The sequence below is a fragment of the Schistosoma haematobium genome, chromosome 3 (genome assembly GCF_000699445.3).
Source record: "Schistosoma haematobium chromosome 3, whole genome shotgun sequence".
Classification (NCBI taxonomy): domain Eukaryota; kingdom Metazoa; phylum Platyhelminthes; class Trematoda; order Strigeidida; family Schistosomatidae; genus Schistosoma; species Schistosoma haematobium.
Genome location: NC_067198.1, coordinates 46,126,000 through 46,151,765, shown reverse-complemented (window position 1 = coordinate 46,151,765; position 25,766 = coordinate 46,126,000). Strand labels below are relative to the sequence as shown.

At 38.3% G+C, this 25,766-nt stretch overlaps 1 protein-coding gene across 1 annotated transcript; it reads right to left on the bottom strand.

Moving 5' to 3' along the window:
* Nucleotides 1-1,058: 1,058 nt before the first annotated feature.
* On the bottom strand, nucleotides 1,059-24,696 carry ANKRD11 (Ankyrin repeat domain-containing protein 11). The gene is made up of 8 exons (XM_051208038.1): nucleotides 24,433-24,696; nucleotides 19,984-20,814; nucleotides 19,178-19,259; nucleotides 13,564-14,402; nucleotides 13,149-13,277; nucleotides 11,568-11,663; nucleotides 8,494-10,868; nucleotides 1,059-7,419 (listed from the first exon to the last, which is right to left on the bottom strand). The coding sequence occupies exons 2-7, from the start codon at nucleotides 20,698-20,700 to the stop codon at nucleotides 10,656-10,658; spliced, it is 2,076 nt and encodes a 691-aa protein (XP_051070012.1). The 5' UTR covers nucleotides 20,701-20,814; nucleotides 24,433-24,696; the 3' UTR covers nucleotides 1,059-7,419; nucleotides 8,494-10,655.
* Between the last annotated feature and the right edge of the window lie 1,070 nt (nucleotides 24,697-25,766).

Sequence of the window (25,766 nt, the reverse complement as noted above, 5' to 3'; positions counted from 1 at the left end):
CAATGATTTGATATGTTAAATTTATGAGATAAATTATACAATGATGGATGATGACTAGCAGTGGAATTCAGGACCCTCGTTTTATCTTATGTGTGACTCATCAGCTGGATGTACCTGCATCACAGAGTTGATATTCACTCCAGAGTTCAATAGCCAAATGGATAATATGATGGCGTTTGAAGCGAACAGTACTGGGTTCGAGTGCTGGAGTGGGCATCAACTCTGAGATGCAGGTACATCCATCTGACGAGTTCCATATAAGACGAAACGCTCATTCTGTATAACACTGCTAGCCACTATCCATCTTTGCTTATAAAGCTTTTGACTTAAGGTAATATCGATGCAGTCTGCACAGGATGAACATATGCCAATAAGGGACTGATCAATTACAACCGTAAATAACCATGGGAAGTTACAAGTAAACAACACCAAGTGGAATTATACAATGGTATGGGAAATTATCCACTGAAAGTAGGTAAGGAAAAGAACTTACTCATGATACCATCATACAAACTATTTGTAATTAAATCATTATGACTAAGCAACTCTAAGAATTGATTTTATTATTAACAGTAATCATAGTAATAATAGTATTGCCATTATGATTGTGGTTCATTTGTTTTAAGGGTAATAAAACTTAATAGAGATATGAAGCATAAATTTGAATGATTTTTGCCCCCGACTGCCCTGGTACAGCCGAGAGTGGGAAGAGTCCGCTCTCCTTCTCGAAATGCTCTCACATGGCCACGCTTATATAGCCTCTTCCGGGGATGTCCTACTCATTGCCTCCTCGTGGCGGGGGTGTTGTTTACGAGATTGAGAGGACAAAAAGAGAATGTCCGGCGCTTTAACCAGGTTGGTGGACATGGAGAGTCCACCTGGGGGAGTTGTAAAACCCTGATTTCAAACCAACGGTGCGCATGGGCTCCAGTATCCTGCGGGAACAAATGGTGTATGAACCAATTGTTGGTCACCGGCTACCACAAGACTGCATCTCCTTACGATGCTCCACTGTCTTGTGGATCAGACCTTCAGGTCGAAGGCCCCGGGTGTGGTCCCCTAATAAAACCACCTGGTTCGATTTGGGCACCCGGACAGTATCACAGCCCTCACACATATCAAATGAAATTTGTGTGGCCTATTTGTACCAATATCTATGTGTTGAAATAAATAAAAATAAAAACATGATGCCATTTTTCAGTATAGATAAGATAAAACAAAGACTCTGATTATGATCATGAATTTAATTCAGTTGAATTTTTATTTTAGAATAAAATTGTCTCATTATGTGTATGCTTACTTACTGACGCCTGTTACTCCCAATGGAGAATAGGCTGCTGAATAGCATTCTCTAACCTACTCTTCTGTCCTGGGCCTTCCTTTCTAATTCTATCCAGTTGTTGTTCATTCTTTTCATTTCTGTTAACTCCCCCTGGAGCCCCTCTTGGGCTACTGCCGGTCCCAAGCCTGGGTAAAGGAGGAGGATTGGGTATAAGGTTAGCGATCCCATCCTGTAGGAAACTAGCTCGCTAAAAAAACGCTAACAATAAAAAAATAATTCTGTGTATGCAATTTACAGTAAAACGGAATATTAACTGTGAAGTTTAGGAATCATTTATCATATTGTTTAGAACTCATAAGTTGGAAATGCTTTTACCGCATTATTGATCTTTGTAATAGAGATGGGATAATTTAATATATATATATATATTGTTAATGTACTAGTTCTGTTGTGGTGAGAGCTACTTATATCCACACAAGTAGTATATAACGATAGTCAAAAATAGAATGTATTTCAGTAGAAGATCGAGAAGAAAACAAGGGGAACGGAAAGCAATTGGTATTAAAATGCACGAACAGTGAAATTTGAAACAATGGACTAAGATTTGTTAAAGGAACAATCAAGTATGAGACAATAGATTGTTATTTTGCAAATGAAGTATTTGCTGTATGGTTTTCAGATTTTAGTGGGATATTCTGTAAATTCGCGTTCGTGTACATCCAATTGTCCATTTGCTCGCTAAATTGTGAGGGAATGAATACAGGGAATAACCAAGATCGTTACAGTTACCTAGACTCTAATTATTATTATTATTATTGCATTTCTCCAATTACCTATGTCTAATATTCTCATTATTTTATTCATAATTAGAAAAGGGTTTTGTGGATATTATAGTAATTTAATAGTTGAATTCATGAGTTGATCCAAGCTAGACCTCCTGAGGGACCTGGAAGCACTGGACAACCATTTCACCCTAGTATGGGACTCCTAAACAATGAGCATCCACGATCCCGCCCACGGGACTCGAACCCACGACCTGCCGGACTCGTGTGCGAACGCTGAAGCTCCAGACCATTGAGCCGGCATCCAACGCTGCTGACGTCTAACTTCAACCAAAACACAAAATTGAGCCACCATTGTCTTCAGTGAGTTACTATCTCACAACAGACCCGGGATCGTGGATGAGCACTGTTGAGAAGCCCCATACTACGACGAAACAACCGTTCAGTGTTCCCAAGTTTTCATGGTGGTCTACCTTTAATTGACTCATAAATTCAACTATTAACTTATTCATAATTGCTCATGATATCACTATTTATTTTTTACACTTCTACAACCTTTGTTTCATATCAGATAAATATGAAAAAGTGAAAAGAATCTAATTCATTGATACTTTTACATTTCTTGTATAAATATCATTCCTATAGAAGGATTTGTTATTGTATATTTATTTATCATGGAAGATTACTTGCTTACTTACTTAATTACGACTGTTATTCCCAATGGAGCATAGGCCACCGACCAACATTCTCCAACCCACTCTGTCCTGGGCCTTCTTTTCTAGTTCTGTCCAATTATTGTTCATTCTTTTCATATCTGTATCCATTTCTCAGCATAATGTGTTCTTTGGTCTTCCTCTTCTCTTTAGGCCATGAGGATTACAAATGAGAATGGGATCGGTAACCTCATGCCCAATCCTCCTCCTTTATCTGGGCTTTGGACCAGCAGAGGGGTTCCAGGTGGAGTTATCATGGAGGATACAGTAAACAATTTCGAACTTAAGCTAAATCTATTATGTTATAGTTAAGTTGTGGATTGTAATGAAATTTAGAATGTGCAGTTAATTTAATTTAAGATTCATCTTCTGGATCTATCTGTATTCTGTATGATTGATATGTACACCTAGTATTGAACCTAGTATCCGCTACTTCAAATATTATTGTACTTTCTAAAGACTTTAGATAGTTATAAGCTTGTTAAAAACAAGTATAAATCACAGTTATGTAGCCGGAAGTTTGGGTTTTTTCTATAAGAATGCCAATAATCATATAATATCAAGGTAATTATTATTACAGGACATACATTACGCAAATCATCAAACTGCATCACGAGGCAAGCCCTGACCTGGAGTCCTGAAAAGAAAGGGAAAAGAGGAAGGCCAAAGAACACATTATGTTGGGAAATAGAAGCAGATATGAAAAGGATGAATAACAACTGGAAAAAGCTAGAAAGGATTGCCCAGGACAGGGTTGGATGGAGAATGCCAGTGAGCAGCCTATGCTCTTTCATGAGGAGAAGTCATACTAAAACAGTTCTCAAACTTTCTTAAGTTAAACCATTCAATTTAGCTATTAGATTAGGTGAAATTGAAGAGATCTTTCTGTAAATTGACTTTTGTTTTAATGTATTTATATTTTATCTTTAACAAATGATAATTTGATTCATTTTCATTGAATATTAAGACTGGTACCCGTTAAGAAATAACAACTATATTCATAGAAAGGATAGTACCAGACAAATAATATGTTGTTGTAGGACTAGACAAATCATATTTGATCTTGAGAATCAATGATAAGACGTACATGGACTTGAAATGAGTAAATTATTCACCTGGTCCAGGTTAACAACTATGCGCTTTTGTTTGAATTATTCTAGTGTTCCTTGTATAAACGCATGACTATTTGTTTTTGCATTCTTTATAGCTAATTGAGTAAGAGTGAATTGCAAAGTAAGTTCAAACCATTGGTTTTCAGTAAAGACGTATTGTAAATAGATTGTTTGTAGTTTTAAAAATTGAATTACGGATTTCCGATTACTTGAGTAGACACATACTGCTTATTGCATGGTTTGAATGTTCTGGTTGACTGCAAATTAGTGTGAAAACTAAAGCGCTACAACAATTCGATGATCTATAAATATCCGGTGGTCAATCTGTTATGAAGACTATAATTCGGACACTCACTCCAATAAACATATTACCGACATCATTACTTAGTTTACACACAAACACAGACAGCTTTTATAGATGCTTGCAGTACGGTAATACAGATACATTATGAAAACTTTTAATACATTAAAACATGTAGAACTAGATTAGCTACATATCTATTACTTTAATAATCATACACCCAATTTCTAACAAGAAATTATGATCTATGAAAAAAGCAACTTCACAGTGCAAATAAATACGGACACATATGACTAGACAATATCACGTACAACATGACAATTATATGTAATGCAAACAGGACTCTCTTTCTCTCTCATTCAATAGTTGAGCCTTCTGTATCCATGCTGAGATTTCGTCACACACCAGACCAGTAGGGCTGATGAGAATCCCTAGATAAGGCCCCCAAATGACCTGGTATGGCCAAGAGTGGGGTGATCCCTCCATCTCGACATGCTCTCACATGAACACACGCACACAACCTCTGCCAGGGAAGTCCTACTCACTGCCTTCTCGTAGCGGGGGTGTAGTTTACGAAAATGAGAGGAAGAAGAGAGAATGTCCGGCGCTTTAACCGGCTCCCAAACCAACGGTGCACATGGGCTCCAGTATCCCGACGGAACAAATGGTGTATGAACCAACCGTTGGTCACCGGCTATCATAAGACTGCATCTCCTTACGATGCTCCACTGTCTTGTGGATCAGACTTTTAGGTCGAAGGCTCGGGGAGCGGCCCCCTAAGAAAACCACCTGGTTCCGTTTGGGCACCCGGGCAGTGTCACAGCCCTCACACATATCGAATGAGATTTGTGTGGCGCATATGTATTTGGTGCGTCATTGTACAATATCTATGTGTTAAAATAAATAAATAAAATAACATTCAGTAGTTGCCCTAAATACATCAAATTTACATTCGAATCAAAATTTCATTTCCTCGATGTTTCATTAAATAGAAGACAAGATGGTACATTACGGAAGGTCGATATAACGAAAACCAACTTGGAATGGATTATATACCAATAGTTACGGCTGGATCCCTTTAAATAGAAAGAGAAAACTAATTCAATCTTTATCATCAACGGTTAAGTGAAAATGCTCGGATAATATGATAGACGATAAACTAGCCAAACTCGACAAATATTTCTTAAGAACGGCTATCCATTCAGCTTTGTTGACCGGTACATCAGACCTAGATTACAATCTACAAGGTCACACACCGTTCCTGGGAAAACTCTCTCCATGAAAATCAAGTTCAAGGGAAACATTACTGTGGAAATTTTGATGAATCACCTACAGAAATCTCCGGGAAAGCTTTCCATACCACCAAGCTTCGAATTGTCTTTTCCAACCGTCCCATCATCCGTCGATGTGTCAAGGATAAATCCTCATATTGGGTCACGTCAATCCGTTTAGAAATTCACCTGCTCTTATGAAACAGGTTACATCGGCCACACAAAGCAAGCGCTCCCCACACCTATCTCCAAACATAATCCTGAGTAGCTTACGGAAGGTTAACGTAAAACAATCAACACTTCAATATTAAAACAATCTGTGAACTTCAGTCACATCGCCTTACTTGGTATGTTCTTTCAAATTATCTGAACTGCCAAAAGATTTGGCTCGATATCAGCGTTAATTATTAACATAAACACTGCAGAAGCACAAGCAATCCATCTTCTCGAAAGTGAAATCTGTGGGCAAAGGAGAAACACGAAATCCATCATTCTTTCATGCAGCTAACACTTTATTGTAACGAACGGCTATTTCATTTTATTACATCCTTCTAAAGTCTTTAATATTATTTTTAATGATTAGTTATTAAAACATGCACGTTTCTAAGTCACTCTTCCTATACTCGTCAACTGAAAAATCATTCCCCCTAAAATAAATTCCATCTTAACAACAACATCAACAAGGAGAAACACCAATCTGAAACACAACAACACACCAAATATTATTGTCTAGAAGTTTGGTTTGTGGACATCTAGAAAATCCCAGACGCTTGCACAAACGTCTTAATCAAATGTGTATACCGATACTGGACACTACAGTCACGTACAAGCATACCCTCAAACATTTCCCACGGCTTAGTACCAACAGTTTTGTCTAACGATGACAAACACCCAAATAAACAGCGATATTAAAACAATTTGAGAGAAAATCGTAGGATTTCAAATCCGCTACATTTTCAAACTTGGACACCATACTGTATCATTTAGATGAGGGGAAAACCCCACTATTCCAAAGAAAAAATAAATATATTTACTTACATAATTCAGGTACATAAACATATGCATTTAATTAATTACGCAAATAAGTGGCTGAATACATAAATAAAGAAGCTATACAAATCATAGTAAAATTAACAAAGATTATTGTTACCAGTCATACTGACACTGGCAAATTACATCATAAAGACAGTTTCACCACAACACAGAAATAAAACTCCAACATACACACATATACACGAATTGTTCATCATCATCAATCTACCAGATACACATTCAGTATACATATTAATATCCCACAAATACTGACGAGGACAAAGATAATGACAACAGAAAATCATTAAAAAATTAGTCAATCCATCAACACACAAAGTATGTACACAAACAAACAGTCACACACAAACACAAAGTCAATGTGATGAGGAGGATGAAGAAGTAGAATGTCAGTAGTTTGCCGGCTGTTTTTGTTGAGATGAGAAGGCAAAATCAAATCAAAGCTAAGAAAGGAGAAGTATGACAAAATGCATAAATGTCATCACTAAGAAAATGAAAACAACAAGTCCCCTTCATCATATCAATCATGAGTTGTTAGTCAGCGTAGTTGTCGTTGCTGATACCGTTGGGCTATTATTGACAGCGGTGTGTGTGTTGGTGTTGGTAGTAGGGGTGATGGGGATCGAAGTACTCGGTGTGGTTGACATTGTCGTCGCCGCCGCCACCGGTGCAGCTGTTGTTGTAGTAGTCGTTGTCGTTCGATGTACCGGATCATGAGCGAATAGTGGAAAATCATTAGGCACTGGGATTAGTGGAACATAATTAGCTGGAATGTCTTTGAATACATCCACAACACCAATACAATCGATATTCGACGCCAATGTTTCACGCGTTTTCATTTCCCAATCAAGTTTCTGCACCATCATTAGTGACTCAGCCTCATGAAGTTGTCGACAGAGTAATTTCTTCTAAATACAAAAATGTACAAACAAAAACACAGATGAGAATGAGCGGAGGACACCATGAACAGATATAAAATAACGCACTTAGTGTTGTTGTTACACTCTCTACAGTACACACGCACCGATCGATCCGCAACGTCTTCACATACACAACCAAGCTTCATCCGACATCTGTAACACCCCAGTCACAGAGTCGTAAAATTCTACCCCTAGACTCAGTTAACAGAGTGTAGAGATTTCATCCACAGGGTATTCTTACTGACTGAATTAACCTTTCATCTGCCAAGTGACATAGTGAGCCAATCAGAAGTGGCCAACCCAAAAGCTCATTCAATCATATTCAGAACTAATATGGAGGACTAGTATATATCACTCGTTAAGAAATGGATTGATTTTCTACGGGATATATAAAAGTGAGTATTTGTGCATATCATTCGGTAGGACAAAGTACTTTCCCGTCCAATCATGTATTTTCGCTTAAGTAAGCCCTAACTTGGAATCCTGAAGGGAGGCGGAAAAGAGGAAGGCCAAAGAACGCATTACGTCGGGAAATAAAAGCAGATATGGAAAGGATGAATAACAACTGGAAGGAGCTGGAAAGGATTGCACAGGACAGGGTTGGATGGAGAATGCTGGTGAGCGGCCTATGCCCCTTCACGAGGAGTAACAGGCGTTAGTAAGTAAGTAAGGGCAAAATACTTTCCCGTTCAATCATGTTTTTTCGCTTAAGTAGGCAGGTCGAGAGTTAGTATGTACCACGTCGTGTATCAAAATCAGATTTCCGACACTGTCCATCATTACAAGAAAACACCTTATTTACTTATAGGTTAACACTGTTTATATGGTAAATGCTCATTTACATAGTCTCATTTCATTGTCAAGATGCTTGACTTTGTCGTCTGTACCAATATTTCTATTCATCCATCGCACCTGACAAATTCCTTCATGTTCTTATTTCACCGCAAAACAACTTCAATCATATTAATCAATCAACCATCAGTTTGACTTCAAAACGTTCAGAATTATCAGGTAACTTCACAACCCCCAAATAAATGACTATCAAATGATGCTTCAGCTCACCTTTTCATTCTGAAATGTATCGATAATGTCTTGAAGCCAACCGATAAATGTACGAGGGGTGAAACGATCGCGTATATTCTCTTCTTCCTGTAAACACACCAAAACATACACACAAAATTAGAGAATATGTACATATATAAACAGATAATACAACAATGTAAAAAGGTACCTATGATGAATAGCAACTTACAATCATAAATACTATTTCATCTGCTTCAATTGCACACAACTGATAAAGCCCACAGTTCAAACAATCGACAAGAAAATTTCAAACAAATAAACAATGTTGCTTTTATGCAACATCCACACCACCACCACTACAAACATACAACTACAATAACACTGTAAATCACCAACTAAGTATGCACACTCATGCACGCTGTCTTCAGCCAAACCGTTGTTCATAATACGTAGGAGAATTAGCTCGTACAGTAGGTAGGTAATACTCTCTACCATCAGATGTCTCATACTGAACTACTACACTGAGTGAGCTGATCCCCATCTCAACAATCCAAAAGATTTAATCTCAACAAAACAACGTTCAACAAACCATCAGTATTCTTCTTCTCATTCACAACATGTACAATCGAATACAGTGAACAATTAACTTGCTCGGACAGCAGCAAAACAAAATTACGTTTAGAAAACCATAATACACAACAAAATCCAGTTGTGAAAATTACTCAATTCAACTAACTACATAGCCAAAGAACATCAACAACAGTCATACACAACAACACAACACACAGTTGACGATAAAATTCAAAACAAAACAACCACTCACAGCAACAAGTAGAAGTCACAAAGACAACACTATTCGCGGTTGTTCACATTGAAGCATACTTTGTAACTATTAATACGACTACTACTCATTAACAATTACACAATTTCACAAGAAACAAGATTAGTAAACAGAAAATTCAACCGGATAAACGAATCCGAATGTACTGCTCAAAAAATACACCATGATGGTTTTCAATTATCGATCAGCATCATCATGGTATCAAATTTTTCCTCCTCGAATGCTTCATAAAAATGTTTAATACGCTTTATGTAGCCCAATTTATGGCGCACTATTGTGCTTAGCTATTCCTTCTGTGGTGCTAATAATCATTATTACAATATAATAGTTAGAAAAATATATGATGCAATATCTTCCACATGAACAGTTTCTTACAACCAATCAAATATGGTACGAAACACTCGGGTATTCATAGTTCTTAGTAAAAAAGAAAATAATCACTAAAATCATCCAATCCGCATGCAGTGGTTTTTAGCATTTGTTCAGTCGGGAAGCCACACGTCGACATCCTAGAATGTTCTTCCAAAAGATGATTAGATGGAATGTCTTCGGCTTCCTTGAGTTCACCGAGAGCCATCTACGCATTGGGGAAGACTAATTTATTGTCTAATGTAAAATTACAGAGTTCTTTCGTGAAATGTGAAAACCATACATTTCTCCACCATATCAAATAGTTCATTTGCGAATACCTCATCAATCAGCCTCTACATCCTTCATGATTGTTCCACTTCCCAATTCCTTCATATTTCTCTTTCTCTTTTCTTCAGTTCAATCTTCCCTACCTTCTGCTATCAGACATTTCATATCTGACTGTTGTTACAACACACTAATTACGTCTGTCGACATAAGTAACATACACCACAAATGTACATATGAGTCGACAAACACAACATATGCGCCTACACATATTTTAAACAGTGGAGAGCAGCATTTCAACAAAATCGTTCTCCGTTTTGCAGTGGAATAAGGATCTTTATCTCATTAAAAGACCACAATCTCACAATACATTATGTCAACAGTAGTAACGATAACAACGAAGTTAAGAAACATACAGAAAACTCCAAAAACCAAGTGACATACGAACTCAGCTTTACAAAACAATACACGGAAAACTAAACAAACCTACTCAACACAAGTCGATCACTTTGAAAACATTCTTTACAAACTCCCAGCACCAACACATAAATCTTGGCTTCACAACACACACACACACACTGCATACATACAAAACTAACATAAACCATATCACGAACAGATGATAAATATAAAGGATTGACAACATCTCATCACCTTCCAATATTCATATTCACATTTCCGACTAATATGACAACACATCACTGATTCGTTTCATAAACTCGAATTACATAAACATAAACAAATAAAAAAAAGAGAAAACAAATATACTACTATTACTCACTCGATTCTCTAATTTCCCAACTGGTGGAATATACGTCAAATCATTATAGGATAATATTGAACAAAACGAATATGGTTTCGATTGATTGGCCACTGCTAAAGCACCACGTGTTTGAGCACGTAAAACAGCTTGTTCTGCGCCCAGTTGTAAGTGTTCCTTCAATCAATAATAAAAGGCTAGAAAAAGTCAGCTGAAATAAACATTCAGTGTATTTCATACAAACATTTGTCATTACCATAAGCATACAGATCTGAAATCAACTAACGATTATGAAAATTACAATTCAAATGAAAAAACGTTGGCAAAATAATCCACAAATATCAACATTACGTTAATTCCGTACCAATTTACCCATCATTGACATACAAATACAGTCTATTCTCTTGTCCATACAACAAAATAAAACATTTCACATTCATCAAAACCATTTTTACAACAGTGAACAGTTTAAATTCACTTGGTATTGTTTGGCTTATATCTTCCTATTGAGGTTTGAGACTGCAACTGATCAGCCTGTTATTGGCATATGCGCATACCGTGCGTATGCCTCGATATTGCTTTAATTCACAAGCTTTTTGTAAGCAATGATGGACAGTGGCTAGCAGTGGAATCTAGGACGCGTGTTTCGTGGACAGTTTATTCCTTACTGCTCTCGTCAACGATCTCCAAGTCACACTTACTATATGTCATATATTTTACTTTAACAACTCTGTCGTCATTCAAATCCACACACACAACACAATGCTTAGATCACTACTACTAAGTATTGACAAAATAATTCACTTTCAATCACTCTATTTCTAATCATGCCCACACACAAAATACGCATCCAACACAGTAAATACCAACACTTACTCGTTCTGATTGGTGTTTCAATGCCTGAGCATAGCGTTCTTCTTCTTGTTCATTGAATAATTCCACAAACGTCGCTTCCAAATGACTCGGTGCTGACTACATGATAAACAAATAAGACAAACAAATCGATTAATAAACAACTCACAAAAAAACAAACAACGTCCTAAATGACTCATAGAATAAACTGCCTCAATGTTTACACATCTCATTCATGGCTGGAATAACCACTAAATCGTAAAACATCACAATGTTTCAGTCTTCACTTACTCATTCTAGTACATAACTTGACAATCAAGGTCACCCTAATAGTTAATAGTGTAGACACTCATCCATGAGTGAGTGCAATCACACAACAGGTCATACAGCTCACTGGAATGATCAATTAGTCACATATCATCAACGTAGTTGGGACCACAAACCTCACAAACCTCTATCGATCAAAGCTGTCATCAAACACCTCACACACATCACAATACACAGCAACTGGCGTGATTCAAAACATCGGATCAAAAAAAATCAATTGATCGAACGAAGAAATTTCTTTTTAATTAGATTCTCATCATGGCTCTACACTAATATATATCACTTACAATAATGAAATAGTACTCGTTGAGTAGTTATGTTACATAATAATTGTATAATGACACATTAATTATAAAATAATATTGAGTAATTGAAAGGAAGGAGATCATAGTAATCAAAGTAACCAATCGAAAATTTGAACAGTTACTGCAATGCACAATATACAAAAAGAGGGGACTAACAGAATATTTTGATGAAAGGTCAGTATCATTGTAGTTATGTAAGAATCTAGAGACGATTGTTGAGAATATGTAAAAATACAAAAGTGGAAGAAATTGGAAAATAGTTCAAATATTTTTGAAGGAAAGGGTTACAAAAAAGTTCAGCTACAAATTCACTCCTATACCGATAGACAAAGTGGTGAGAATGGTTGTACAAATCTCATTCGGATGTAAAGGTTTAGTTTATAAACATGGATTCCGATGGCTTCAGTGATATGCAACAGACGAACTCGTAAACCATGTGGTAAATTTGATGGAATATAGTAGATAACCTTAAAAGTTTTATTCAAGTTAACTTGACGACCTGTGTCCACAAAGTCAGCGGGAACAGAACACTTAACTATTCTTATCTGTCCTTTGCTCAACCAACACGTACCGTCCTCTGCAATACGATAACGGACTTGCCGAATTGTACACCCTACATAACTGGTTTCACAGAAGTAGTTGAACTGGTAAATACACATGGATGTGGTGAATTCAGGTAGTCCGTCTTTATTATGAACCAGTTTTAAAAAACACAAACATACACACTTCAGGTAGAAAAACAAATTAGATAGGACAATAAACACTTACGAATGACAATGAGAAACTCAAGTCGCCAAATATCACACCATATTCAACGAATTAACATTATAAATCACCTTCATCAAACAAAATAGTATTTACAACTACTACAAAGCCAATAATTATCGTTTAAATACAACCAATACTGCCACTATCACTACACAACATTCACTCATTACTAAAAAACAATGCAGAAAATAACTAAAAAACTTACACGTTTCACATATGTAGCAAATGAGAGTTGATTAGCCAATAGGTAATTACGAGTAACCAACAGGTAATCTTGATAACCACAAGGTGCTTTCGGATGGACCTTCACCAGATTATTGACAAGTTCACGCAACTGTTGTAGTAGTGTAGTTGATTGCATCAAAACAAGCCATGCAAAGAATTTACAAATCTCATTAGTACAGCTAAGTCATACATAAGGAGTTAAATTTATCCAAATATATTTCACTCAAAACAAAGCAATCATTACAATATTTCTGTTAACACTTCCCCAGCAAACATTAGACTATTACAAATACTACTAATAATAATACAATAATACTTCAATGTATCCCCATTCAACAACCAACCAACTAGTCAACATTCATTATCAATAATACTAACTGACTGAAACCACTTACATTCTTGTTCAGTTCAGCAGCTTTGTCATATGGATTTTGAAATTTCAACAACTCAACATCTTTACGATCTTCATCTCCAGGAGCAGAGGGACAAAATAAATAACTCATATCACAATCTGCTTCACTATAGCATCCACCTATCTGTTCCGCTAATGACGATGATGATGGAGTTGATGTTGCTATTCCTGCTACACCTACTGTTGTTGTTACCACCGTCGTCACTCCTACTTCGGAGACTGATGACACGACATTCACATCATTCGATCCATCCATATTCAATGTCACAACTGACACAGCAGTTCCACACATCTCTGGTTTCCCATCCACTTCCATTTTGTTGCTGTTATCATTGTCAGTAGTGGTAGTAGTAGTAGTAGTAGTAGGAGTAGGAGTATGAGTGGTAGTACTAGCAGCAGTATTAGTAGAAGAAGAAGTGGTGGTAGACGATGTAACAGAATATCCTCCTTCCATTTCAGAAACACAAGTCATATGCACATCAGTACTATCTTTATCCGTCAGCACTGTAGACTGAGAGCTCCCGACAGACACCTTCTTCTCTTCATTATCCATATAACTGTCACTTTGAGAAGAAGCAGTCACAGTTGAACAACCATGTGTATCTTCAATCACATCCATGTTTGCAACAGCATTTGAAGACAACGACACATTAGAAGATTCAGTTGACGAACCAGCATGAACAGTTGTTACAGGTGAATTATTTGCATTTGCTGTCCCAATTCCACCACCACTACGACTCTGGTGACTGATATTCTCATGATTTGTCACAGTATCCGAACGAGAACGAAGTTTACGCTTCTTAATCGGAGTAGCGTCATCCGCTAAATAGAGAAAAAATAGTGTCATCAACGTACATCAATTACATTCTACAAAACTGATAGAAAACATCACCACAATCTCACTGACTTTATGATCACTATTCACAGATGAGTTTTATACTCCAGAATGCTTCCATAAACGATGTACGACTTCCTAACATAGAATCGAAGCTGTTACCAAGCTTCCCATCAATCACTTGTTTCTTTCTAATAAACACCAAAATGAAATGTTCAAGAAAAATAAAATATTACTCACTTTCGGTTTTATGTGAGCTACCTTTCTGTAGTATTTCACCACTTCAATTACATTATTTTTACCTTGGCAATTTATTCTCACAATATTCTTGTGTCATTATGTGTGATGATGATGACGATGCATTTTCTAATGCCCTATAGTACCAAAGATTGGCTGACCAACTGACTGAGTTATACATTTTTCACATATTCACATAATCAAATAGAAATTAAACCCTTTTGGCAACAGACCAATGTGCATGTATTAAACTCGAGATTATTACAAAATTGAACCATTCATCCATCCATTACACTACAAACAACAATCAATCAACACGACCATTGTTGCTACCTTGAAGTGGTGGTCGCGCTCGCCTATCGTGATGAAGCAACCGAGCTATACTGGCTGGAACAATCGTTCCTCAAGGTCCTACCATGTCAGACAGGTCGGTTGAAGAGTGGTAAGACGAAAGGCAACAAACCCAAGGTCCGAAGGTAAAGTCGTACTGCTGATTGTACAGAGGTGTGGCAGCAGTAAGGTGTTTCCTTCAGACAACCAGCACAACAGCGATGCTGCCTTCCCACAAGGAGGGGTGGGGTTAGAAAAGGTCGACCCTAAAAATGCACACCTCACCTTATCCCACGGATATCCGTCTCCGGTGGTAAGGTCTCAACAAGTACGGAGCTAACACAAAAATTACCCATAAAAACGTCGTGTGTGACCGACCTCAAGCAGTTGTCCCTTGGGCACTGCGGTCACGCTCTCAGTTCACTAAGACCACCTCTAATCCAATTTCCTTTTCAGAGACCTCCAGAACAAACCTTCCACGGTGTGGGCAACCGGGAAGTGATAACCGCCCTCATACCTCTCACGGCACTCAAGACCACTGTATTCATAATCAACCTCCGTCTTCACTTCCTATTACTCCTCTTACATCGACTTTCACCTTTAAACTTCATTTTTCGACTTCCCCCTCAAGTGTCACCATAGCCAACGATTCTAGCGCTCAAAACACTGTCCCAGATCTACTGAAACCTCGCTCCAAACTACATATTGGAGCCTTCAACGTACGCACCCTATGTCAAATCGATCAACAGGCTTCCTTGGCTAGAACCCTAGAATCTCGTACCATTGATGTACGCTGTGTCTCTGAAACACGCATACAGGGTCCCAGTGCGGTCATTCACTTGACCTCACCTCGGCAAAACGGAGAGCCAACGAGATACACCTTCCGTGTATCTGGTGACCCGATGGCCAGCTCTCGTGGACTGGCACGAGTAGGAATAGCACTAAGCATGAGGGCGGAACAAGCACTGTTAGAGTGGATCCCCGTTAACAGTCGTTTATGTGCTGTTCGGCTAAACGGCTCCGCAAGAACTCGGAAGGATAGGGACACACGTCGTTGCCTTTTGGTCGTTTCTGCCTACGCTCCCACCGACTGCAGCTCACATGAAATGAAAGATGAATTTTACAGAAAGCTATCTGAACTTCTTAAGAAAGCTAAACGTTCAGACATAGTACCCGTAGCCGGTGACTTTAATGCCCAGATAGGTAGTTTAAACCAAACAGAAAAGCATTTAGGTGGGTATTTTAGTATTCCGGCACAACGAACAGACAATGGTGATCGTCTGCTGCAACTGTGCTCAGACAATCGTTTATTTTTAGCAAACACAAATTTTAAGCATAAGGAGAGACATCGTCTAACATAGCGACCCCCTACACCAAACCAACGATGAACTCAAATAGACCATATTGCCATCAGTCATACTTGGAGAGGGTCGGTTGAAGATTGTCGCTCATTCTGGAGTACCTGCTTGGACTCCGACCACGTCCTAATACGGGCACGCATCCACTTGCGCCTCACTGGACGCAAAAAAGACCCACTAAAAAGACCCATTAGAACTGAATTGATTAGCGAGAAAACCAAAAGTAGGTTCCAGGAACAACTGAGGTCACAATTAGGTAGTTCTGAAAACGAGGCTGACCCAGATGTTGCTTGGAAAGATATACAAACAGCTGTGGAAACAGCAGTGACATCTATCAGTGATTTAAACCACAGAGTTACAAAGAACCAATGGATTTCCTCTAGGTCTATTGCACTGATGGATTCTCGTAAACTCATCCCATCAGGCTCTGAACACGATGAAGAGCGACAACAAATCAGATCTAGGTTAACCAAAAGTATAAGGAATGACCGTGAGCAGTGGTGGATAACGAAAGCAAAAGAGATGGAAAAGGCGGCGGCTATAGGGAACACAAGACAGCTCTACAGACTAATAAAAGAAACTGGAATTAATAAGTCAAGTGTAAGTCACAATATTTCGGAAAAAGACGACACTCTCATCTGCTCCCAGTCCAGACGTTTAAAACGATGGGTGAAACATTCCAGAGAACAGTTCAGCTGGCCTTCAGCTACTCTACAACTACCCTCCATTCCCAGACAGTGTGAATGGAACATTGAAGTAGGTCCCCCAACTCTAGCTGAAATTCAAAAGGCTATAGCTAATATGAAACGAGGAAGGGCAGCTGGTCCAGATGGATCGGCTTCAGAGGTCTTTAAGGATGGTGGTCCAATTTTAGCAATTAGGTTGACTAATATTTTAGCTAAGATCTGGCAATTAGACGTTATTCCATCTGACTGGTCACAATCACTTATCGTCCCAATATATAAGAGAGGGTTAAAATCATCCTGTGACAACCATAGAGGGATTAGTTTAACTAATATAGTATCTAAAATACTAGCCTCGATAATTATCAGACGCCTAACTAAGACTCGTGAACTGCAAACACGAGAGAATCAAGCTGGCTTCAGACCTGGTCGTGGCTGCATCGACCACATATTCACCATTCGTCAGGTTCTAGAACATAGGCATACTTATCGTCATCCGACAATGGTGGTCTCTTTTGACTTAAAAGCAGCATTTGAATCTGTAGGCCGCGAGATTCTGTGGCAGCGTCTGTCGTTGAAAGGCGTACCTCAGAAATATATAAACCTTGTGAAGGCTCTTTACTCGAACACTACTAGTCGAGTCAGAGCTTATGGCGAACTGTCATCTGCTTTTGCAACCTTAAGTGGTGTCCTTCAAGGCTGTCCACTTTGTCCATTTTTGTTTAACTTCATCATACACCTATTGATGGAAATAACATTGTCGTCTACTGAATTCTCGGGTATTGATCTCCTTCCAGGGGGTCCACTTATCGACTTAGAATACGCAGATGATATAGTCCTGTTTGGTGAGGACGCTGATAAAATGCAGAGTCTTTTGGTAGCACTGAGCAACAATGCCAGGATTTTTGGGATGCGTTGCTCCCCCACTAAATGCAAGTTGTTGCTTCAGGACTGGTCTGCGTCAACACCTGAACTAAGGATAGGGAGTGAAGTAGTCGAACGTATTGACAACTTCACCTATCTTGGAAGTCTGATCAGCCCAAATAGGTTGGTGTCTGACGAAATCTCAGCACGGATTCAAAAAGCTCGCTTGACTTTTGCCAAATTACCTCACCTGTGGCGAAAGCGAGATATCCGTCTATCAATAAAAGGACGAGTATACTGCGCGGCAGTCCGTTCTGTTTTAATTTACGGCAGCGAAACATGACCATTAAGAGTAGAAGACAATCGTAAGCTACTAGTATTTGACCACAGATGCCTTAGAAATATTGCTGGCGTCTGTTGGGATCACTGGGTAAGTAATAGTGAGGTTAGACGCAGGGTATTAGGGAATGATGGTAAATCAGTTGATGAGGTTGTGAATCTCCATCGACTGAGATGGTTGGGCCACGTGTTACGTATGCCCGGACACCGATTACCACGATGTACAATGCTAACCGGTGTTTGGGATGGTTGGAAGAAAGTTAGGGGCGGCCAAACCAAAACGTGGCATCAGTGCTTGAAGTCACTAACTTGTAGTCTGAGCCATGTTGGTAAATGCAGACTACTTGGTTGGGGTCCGCGTGACTATCGTAACCAATGGTTGGAGACTCTTGGTGACAAGGCTCAGAATCGGTCACAGTGGCGTCGGTGTATACACTCTCTATCTTCCCTTAAACTAAGAGATTAAAATTGCTTCATATCTTTCTTTCTACGAACTAATTCTTTCTTCCTGTACTATATCCTTATATGCAATCTTTCTTTTATATATTACCACCTCTGAATTAACTACTTTTATGAATCCGGTGTCCATCTTGTTGTGTTAATGAGGTATGGCAACTTGGACCGATGCATATATGTGCCTGGTTCTACATTGTAGCTGACTGATTGACTGACTGACTGAATCAACACCAATAAAAGCAAAACTATGAATATAATCTAGTTACTAGACGATCACTTCTTTGCTGTCGCGTCTCACCAACTTAATACAGGGTAATTCATAAGTCCCAAACTTTATAGTACTAATGACACATACAAAAATCTTCCATCACACTCCTCTTTCTACCTCATCAAATCAACACCAATTTCTTCTACAATTCGTCACAAACTGTTTCCTGTCAGTAAACAGGAATCGGAATCAAAACATTACAAACACTGAACTAACAAAATGCTTACTGTGACGTTCCTTTTCTTCTTTTTCACGTTGAGCAGCTGTATGTGAACGTAATGTACGCCCACTACGATGTCGATGAGTATCCTACAACATCAATACATGAAGAACGAAATAATCAGACAAATTGAAACAGATTCATACTAAATGTAACAAATCAAAGTGGAATTTCACCTTCAATCGAGTTCATCACCGAATGAAGGGGGCAGAGAGAGTTCAGTCAACCACAAAATATACAACAGGTTCATTCCATTAACAGTCAAAATCAACACAGGACACGAACAATGATAACAGTTATCAACACATCAACACAACATTCAAACCACTACAGTCTGTCTGAATTTATCACACATGCATTAAAAATTTAACTTTTGATGAAGTCGGAAATCTTCCATACAACTCAACAGTCCATCCTAAGCAACAACAATATCAATATATTGTTGACCAATGCTGGACTATGAAAATAAAGGACGCAATCATACGATCTGCGTGATGACTGTTCGCCGCATCCAATTATTAATGTAACCCTCATCCCGCACCGAATCACATCAATTCATCTCAGCTTTTTAGAAAACACACCAGCATTATGCTTCAGATTCATAATCAAAACCTACCAAAAACCAACTAAAACACTTACACATTTAGAATGCATAAATTTCTCCCGAAAGTTATTCTGATCAAATACCATCATCTACTTTCTCATCAATAGCTACATCGAACCACACTTCAGTACGTTCAGTCACAATTACAACATTCAAGTGACTAATACAACTACGTACATCAACAAACATACAAAAACACGTAAACTCACTTTTGACACTTCTCGATTACCATTATTCGTATTATTACTATTATTATTACTTCGATTGTGCGTGTGGTTGTTGTTGTTATTATTATTATTACTATTATTATTGCCACTCTTTCCATGACACTCACTCGTCTCCAGCGTATTATCCATCTTCACCCGATTAGCATTACTTGCATTACTACGATTGCTATTCATCTCAACAGTGTTAACACCACTCGTAATATTCACACTAGTGTTCATCCCAGCACTAGTGATACATGTTGATGGGGGAGTACAAGATATGGACAACTCTGTACTCGATTCGTCATGGTGTACATTCGTTGCAACAACATGATCACAAGACTTAGATAACTTCTCATGATAGCTAGAATATTGATCGTGCACAGTTTCGGTAGTGCCGGTAGCAGTAATGGTGGTAGTAGTACTACTGCCGCTGTTACCGTCGCCGATATTCTCCACGCTTGAACATGAAACTTTGTCAGGAACTGGAGCATTCAATGAAACGACACTCGTCGAAACCAGAGAAGAGACAGTGACTCCAACCTCCTTACCATCACTTTTGTTATTCACAGTCATCAAACCATCATCAGATACACGGGGTTTCACGTCGCATTTATCATTCATATTCGACTCATTAGTCCAATTATTCTCCACATTATTAATAGCATGAATTGCCAATCCACCACCAGTTGCTCCGACTGACATGCACGACGACGTCATTGATGATGACTCATCTCCAGAAGTACCCGAAGCAAATTTTATGCGTAAAGGAGGAACCTTCTGTGACGAGATTTCTTCGCCTCCTGATGACTCTGAATGGCATGATGTAGACACCTGTCACAGAGAATTAACAGAAAAGAAAAAGCCCGTAGACACACGTGAATACAAACAACAAAATAATCATCATACTTCAAAATTCAGTAGGAAACTGTCTAAACTAAAGAAAGTGGCCCGACCATTGTTGCTACCTTGAAGTGGTGGTCGCGCTCGCCTATCGTGATGAAGCAACCGAGCTATACTGGCTGGAACAATCGTTCCTCAAGGTCCTACCATGTCAGACAGGTCGGTTGAAGAGTGGTAAGACGAAAGGCAACAAACCCAAGGTCCGAAGGTAAAGTCGTACTGCTGATTGTACAGAGGTGTGGCAGCAGTAAGGTGTTTCCTTCAGACAACCAGCACAACAGCGATGCTGCCTTCCCACAAGGAGGGGTGGGGTTAGAAAAGGTCGACCCTAAAAATGCACACCTCACCTTATCCCACGGATATCCGTCTCCGGTGGTAAGGTCTCAACAAGTACGGAGCTAACACAAAAATTACCCATAAAAACGTCGTGTGTGACCGACCTCAAGCAGTTGTCCCTTGGGCACTGCGATCACGCTCTCAGTTCACTAAGACCACCTCTAATCCAATTTCCTTTTCAGGTACCTCCAGAACAACCCTTCCACGGTGTGGGCAACCGGGAAGTGATAACCGCCCTCATACCTCTAACAGCACTGATTGACTGACTGATATAGCATGACGAAATGGAAGCGAATTCCTTTGTAGGACTAACATCTATACATCAGCTCATTCGCCATGTACTTGATTATGAGACACACTCTTAGAGTGACGGCCAATGTACTATCCAGTAGCCCAAACCCAAATAGGTGGAGCACGGTTTGAAACTGTCATTTAGTGGCTGAAAGTCGAACACCTCAATCACTACACCAACGTTCCAAATCTGCAGGACCACAAAATACAAATACACACAATCTCATAACAAATTCTCTACAAAACAAACAACGATCACAAAATATATTTACCAACTCAGACAATCAATTTAAAGACATAAACTCCTTTCCCTTACATTCATTCTAGTCAATATTGTAGAAATGCTACATTTAGAACCCCATTAAAATACCTAACACACACATATACACAACTCTATCAGGGTAGGAAAGTATAATCATTTTCCCGACAACGACGGTAAACATGAGCTGTCACATATTCTTATCAACCTTATCACATTCCCATTCATTCATTAACACTTAGTGGCAACACTAGTCAGAACTTGAAATAGTATGTTTATTGTGACATGAGGTGTCCGATAGTTGATACTGATACACAAACTTTTCGTATACCAGCTCAACCGGTCAGTCAGCTGCAACATAGGACCAGGCACATATATGCAAGTTGCCACACCTCATTAACACAATAAAATGGTCATCAAATCCATAGTAGTTACTTCAATGGTAGTAATATATATACTCCAGTGAAAACACTGACACTAAAAAGGAAGTTTATTGACCACACCGAATCGACCGTGTGTGTACACATTCATACATAAACATATTTATTCCAATAGTTGAGATCACGAGTCAATTGAAGCTAGACCACCATGGAAAACCTGGAAGCACTGGACGGCCGATTCGTCTTGTTGTGAGACTCCTCAGCATATATTTATTCCTCACAAAATCAAGACACCACTAGAGTATATCACATCTCTTAGTAATAAAAGCCGTTTCCTGTTTAATCAAATGTACTTATCATTTGGCCGATTTCTGATTGACTCAATTTACCAGTGTTATTGTTAGTATTGAGGTTATTCGCCCTTTGATACATCACTTCACAATACCCCTCTTACTAAAAATACTAGTAGCATCCCAATAATAGTAATCATACGAAGAATCAGGACGAAAACAGTAACCCATGGTGACAATGATGAATATACTGTCGAAAATATTCCTTAGATAAATACCCCCACTGCTCATCATCTTACAATTAGAGTACTGAGCAATAACCACAACAGTAGAATGTGCAATAAAGGGAAATATTCATGTGTAGATACACATCCAACTGATCGAAACAACCAATAGACACAGAATGCAGTCACAGAGGTTTCACTTCCTGTCAAATTCTTCATCTCCACAAATAACGAGCAATATTAATCACTTGTGTTTGCACTAAATTACAGAATAAGCAAATTCCAGTTCGTCGGCTCACAATTGCACACCGCGACACTTAGACTACTCAGACAGTACAACTCCAATATTCACAATACACAATCCAAAACAATCACTCATATTTAAGCAATCCTACAATTCTCAATCTAAATGGTTTATTAAAACCCAACAGGTGAAACAAAGACAATTAGAACAACTGAGTTGTTAATTAACCAAACATTGTGCAAAAACACATACTTATGTACATACATACAAAGCAACGATACATTTCCTGATCTAAGGCTTTCGTTCTCACTCACGGACACTACTACATACACTTCTGACAATTTACTATCTACAGAAAGTGCAGTCACGAGACAAACGGACAACAGATACTTGATATATAACAGAACGAGTGTTTTAGCATCTGCTATTCTATCCTCAAAACAACTAAGCTCAGTTACTGTTTTTAACTCACAATAACAAGATAGGGAGATGGGGGTACAAGTATGAACTATAAATTAATGGTTACAAAATTAAGATGGGATACAAGTCACCGGTCAAAAAGTACATAATCATGAGCTCGGCTTCGTGATTCACACTTTCGCTGTGTGTTTGACTGCTGGCTTTACCATTTATCCGCTTTCAACATACCCGAAATCGGTTGAAAAGTGAATGTTTAAACCTAGAATAATAACCTGACCAACATCCAGGTTCACAAACTCGTAACTCAACAATGTCGAAAATCCGAAAACGGATTCTCACATAACCAATGTCAGTCATTGTACGCATGTCAATAAGAAAAAGTTACTCAATTACAAACAACTGAACTGACAAACAGAACACACTAAATCGGTCAAACACACACAAATATATATACACACATTAACACTCCCATAGTAGTACTTCAACGACAGAGCTCATACATTAGACAGAAAAACAAACAAAGTAACAAACTGAAAACGGTGATTAAGCAGTCAGGAGAACAGCCAAATTAACACACACACACACACATTCACATGTCAATCAATAACTAATACCACAACAGAAGACGAAAAAAGTTATCAGCAATCGTTCTGAATGAACTATTGAGAGATCAGTCTTTAATAAGTAGTTCACTAGTCACCAACATCCCACCATTCAAATCACTTCATTACCACGAAATTACAACTACCACATGTTCATATTTCGACATCAATTAAACAGTGAAGTTAAACTATTTCTTTACCAGACAAATACAACATTCAACAACAAATCTATGACCAAATATTCACGCCCATTGTCATAGAAATCTCAAGCATAAAACTCTGACTAACATGACATCACTATTAAATAAATAAATAAATAAATAAGATAATGTCTACATTTGACTACCCTGCACACACACACATCTAGCTGTTTTATATCAACCTACAATCCACAAAATTTAATCAGCAAATCCACCCAACACAGTATTAATCAGCTGGTTAGTAGGTTGAACAAAATAAGCACTCAAGAACAGTTACAATTATTGTCATAATAATTGACTTACATGATTCAATTCTTCATCACCTGATACGGTGATTGGCTCACTTTTATCGTCATCGATGTACCCATATTGGAGTTATGCTCATTACTGACATTATCGCTACTATTATTATTATTATCAATATCCATTTGAAAATTCATGTTCTTGTTATCGTTGTCACTATTACTAATGACAGTGACATGAGATGCTTCAGTTGTTGTGCAAATAATTCCATATGATGAAGGAACAAGATTTGCATCACAATTCGAAAGGGATAAATCAATCTGTTGTTGTTGATGTTCCATCAAAGTATATTGACCGGCTTCTTTTGCAAAACGAAGCCGAAGTGGAGGCCCACCAATACTAGCACAGTTGTTGTTACTAGTTGTGTAATTGCTACTATTATTGGGAGCAGTAGTTGTAGTAAGAGCACTATTGATTGTACCAGTCAATGTCGTCAATGTATTATCGTTATTACTATCCAAAGTGGTATTTCCACACTCCACAGTTGTTGACAAATTGGAAGAAGACAGTTGGCGTGTGTGCTTTGAAAGTGAATCAATACTACCAAGACTGATATTACTATTTGGACTAGTATTCGTATTTGTATTGACAGAAGTAGTAGTAGTAATGGTGGTGGTGGTGGTGGTAATAGTAGTAGTAGAAGAAGAAGAAATGGTAGAATTGGAAAAAGTTGACTTATTCAAATTGGCTGGAGCACCAGCACTAACACCACAACCAGAATGAACTCCAATATGTCCTGTCGCCTGTGTATTGGTATTGTTACTATTATTAACACCAGACGCAGAATGAAGTAGTGAGTTCCCAGAATTGTTCACCGTCTCATCATTCTCATCATCTTCAAACGCGTAGGGATCTTTCTTCACTAGATAGAGACAAACATGAGCACGTACATAAAGACAGAGATCACAATTAGCAGTTTAACTATCTCAACAAACAACTTGTATGTTACTGTTATTATTGGTAGTATTATTTATGTACTACTGTCGTGCACAAACACATATATATGTCCCACCTTTTGTCTCTTCTAGTAAGTAAGTGATCACACACTCGATCAGTGTTATAGTGAAAATATTTTCAATGTGGAAACCACAAAAATAGCAATAACAACAATTATGATCGTATTTTTCCAAATAACTTCACATTTGACTTGTCATGAAAAAAGTACTCCATAGGATGAACAATATGGTCATTTACACGCTCACACCAACGTTACTACTACAGTAGACATATGCAAAAACACCGAAACTATTTAAAAACTAATGCGAAGACTCTTATTTGCTTATTTATTGACATAAAAATTGTTTGTATGCAACTGCTGGTAGTGAGTGTTTACC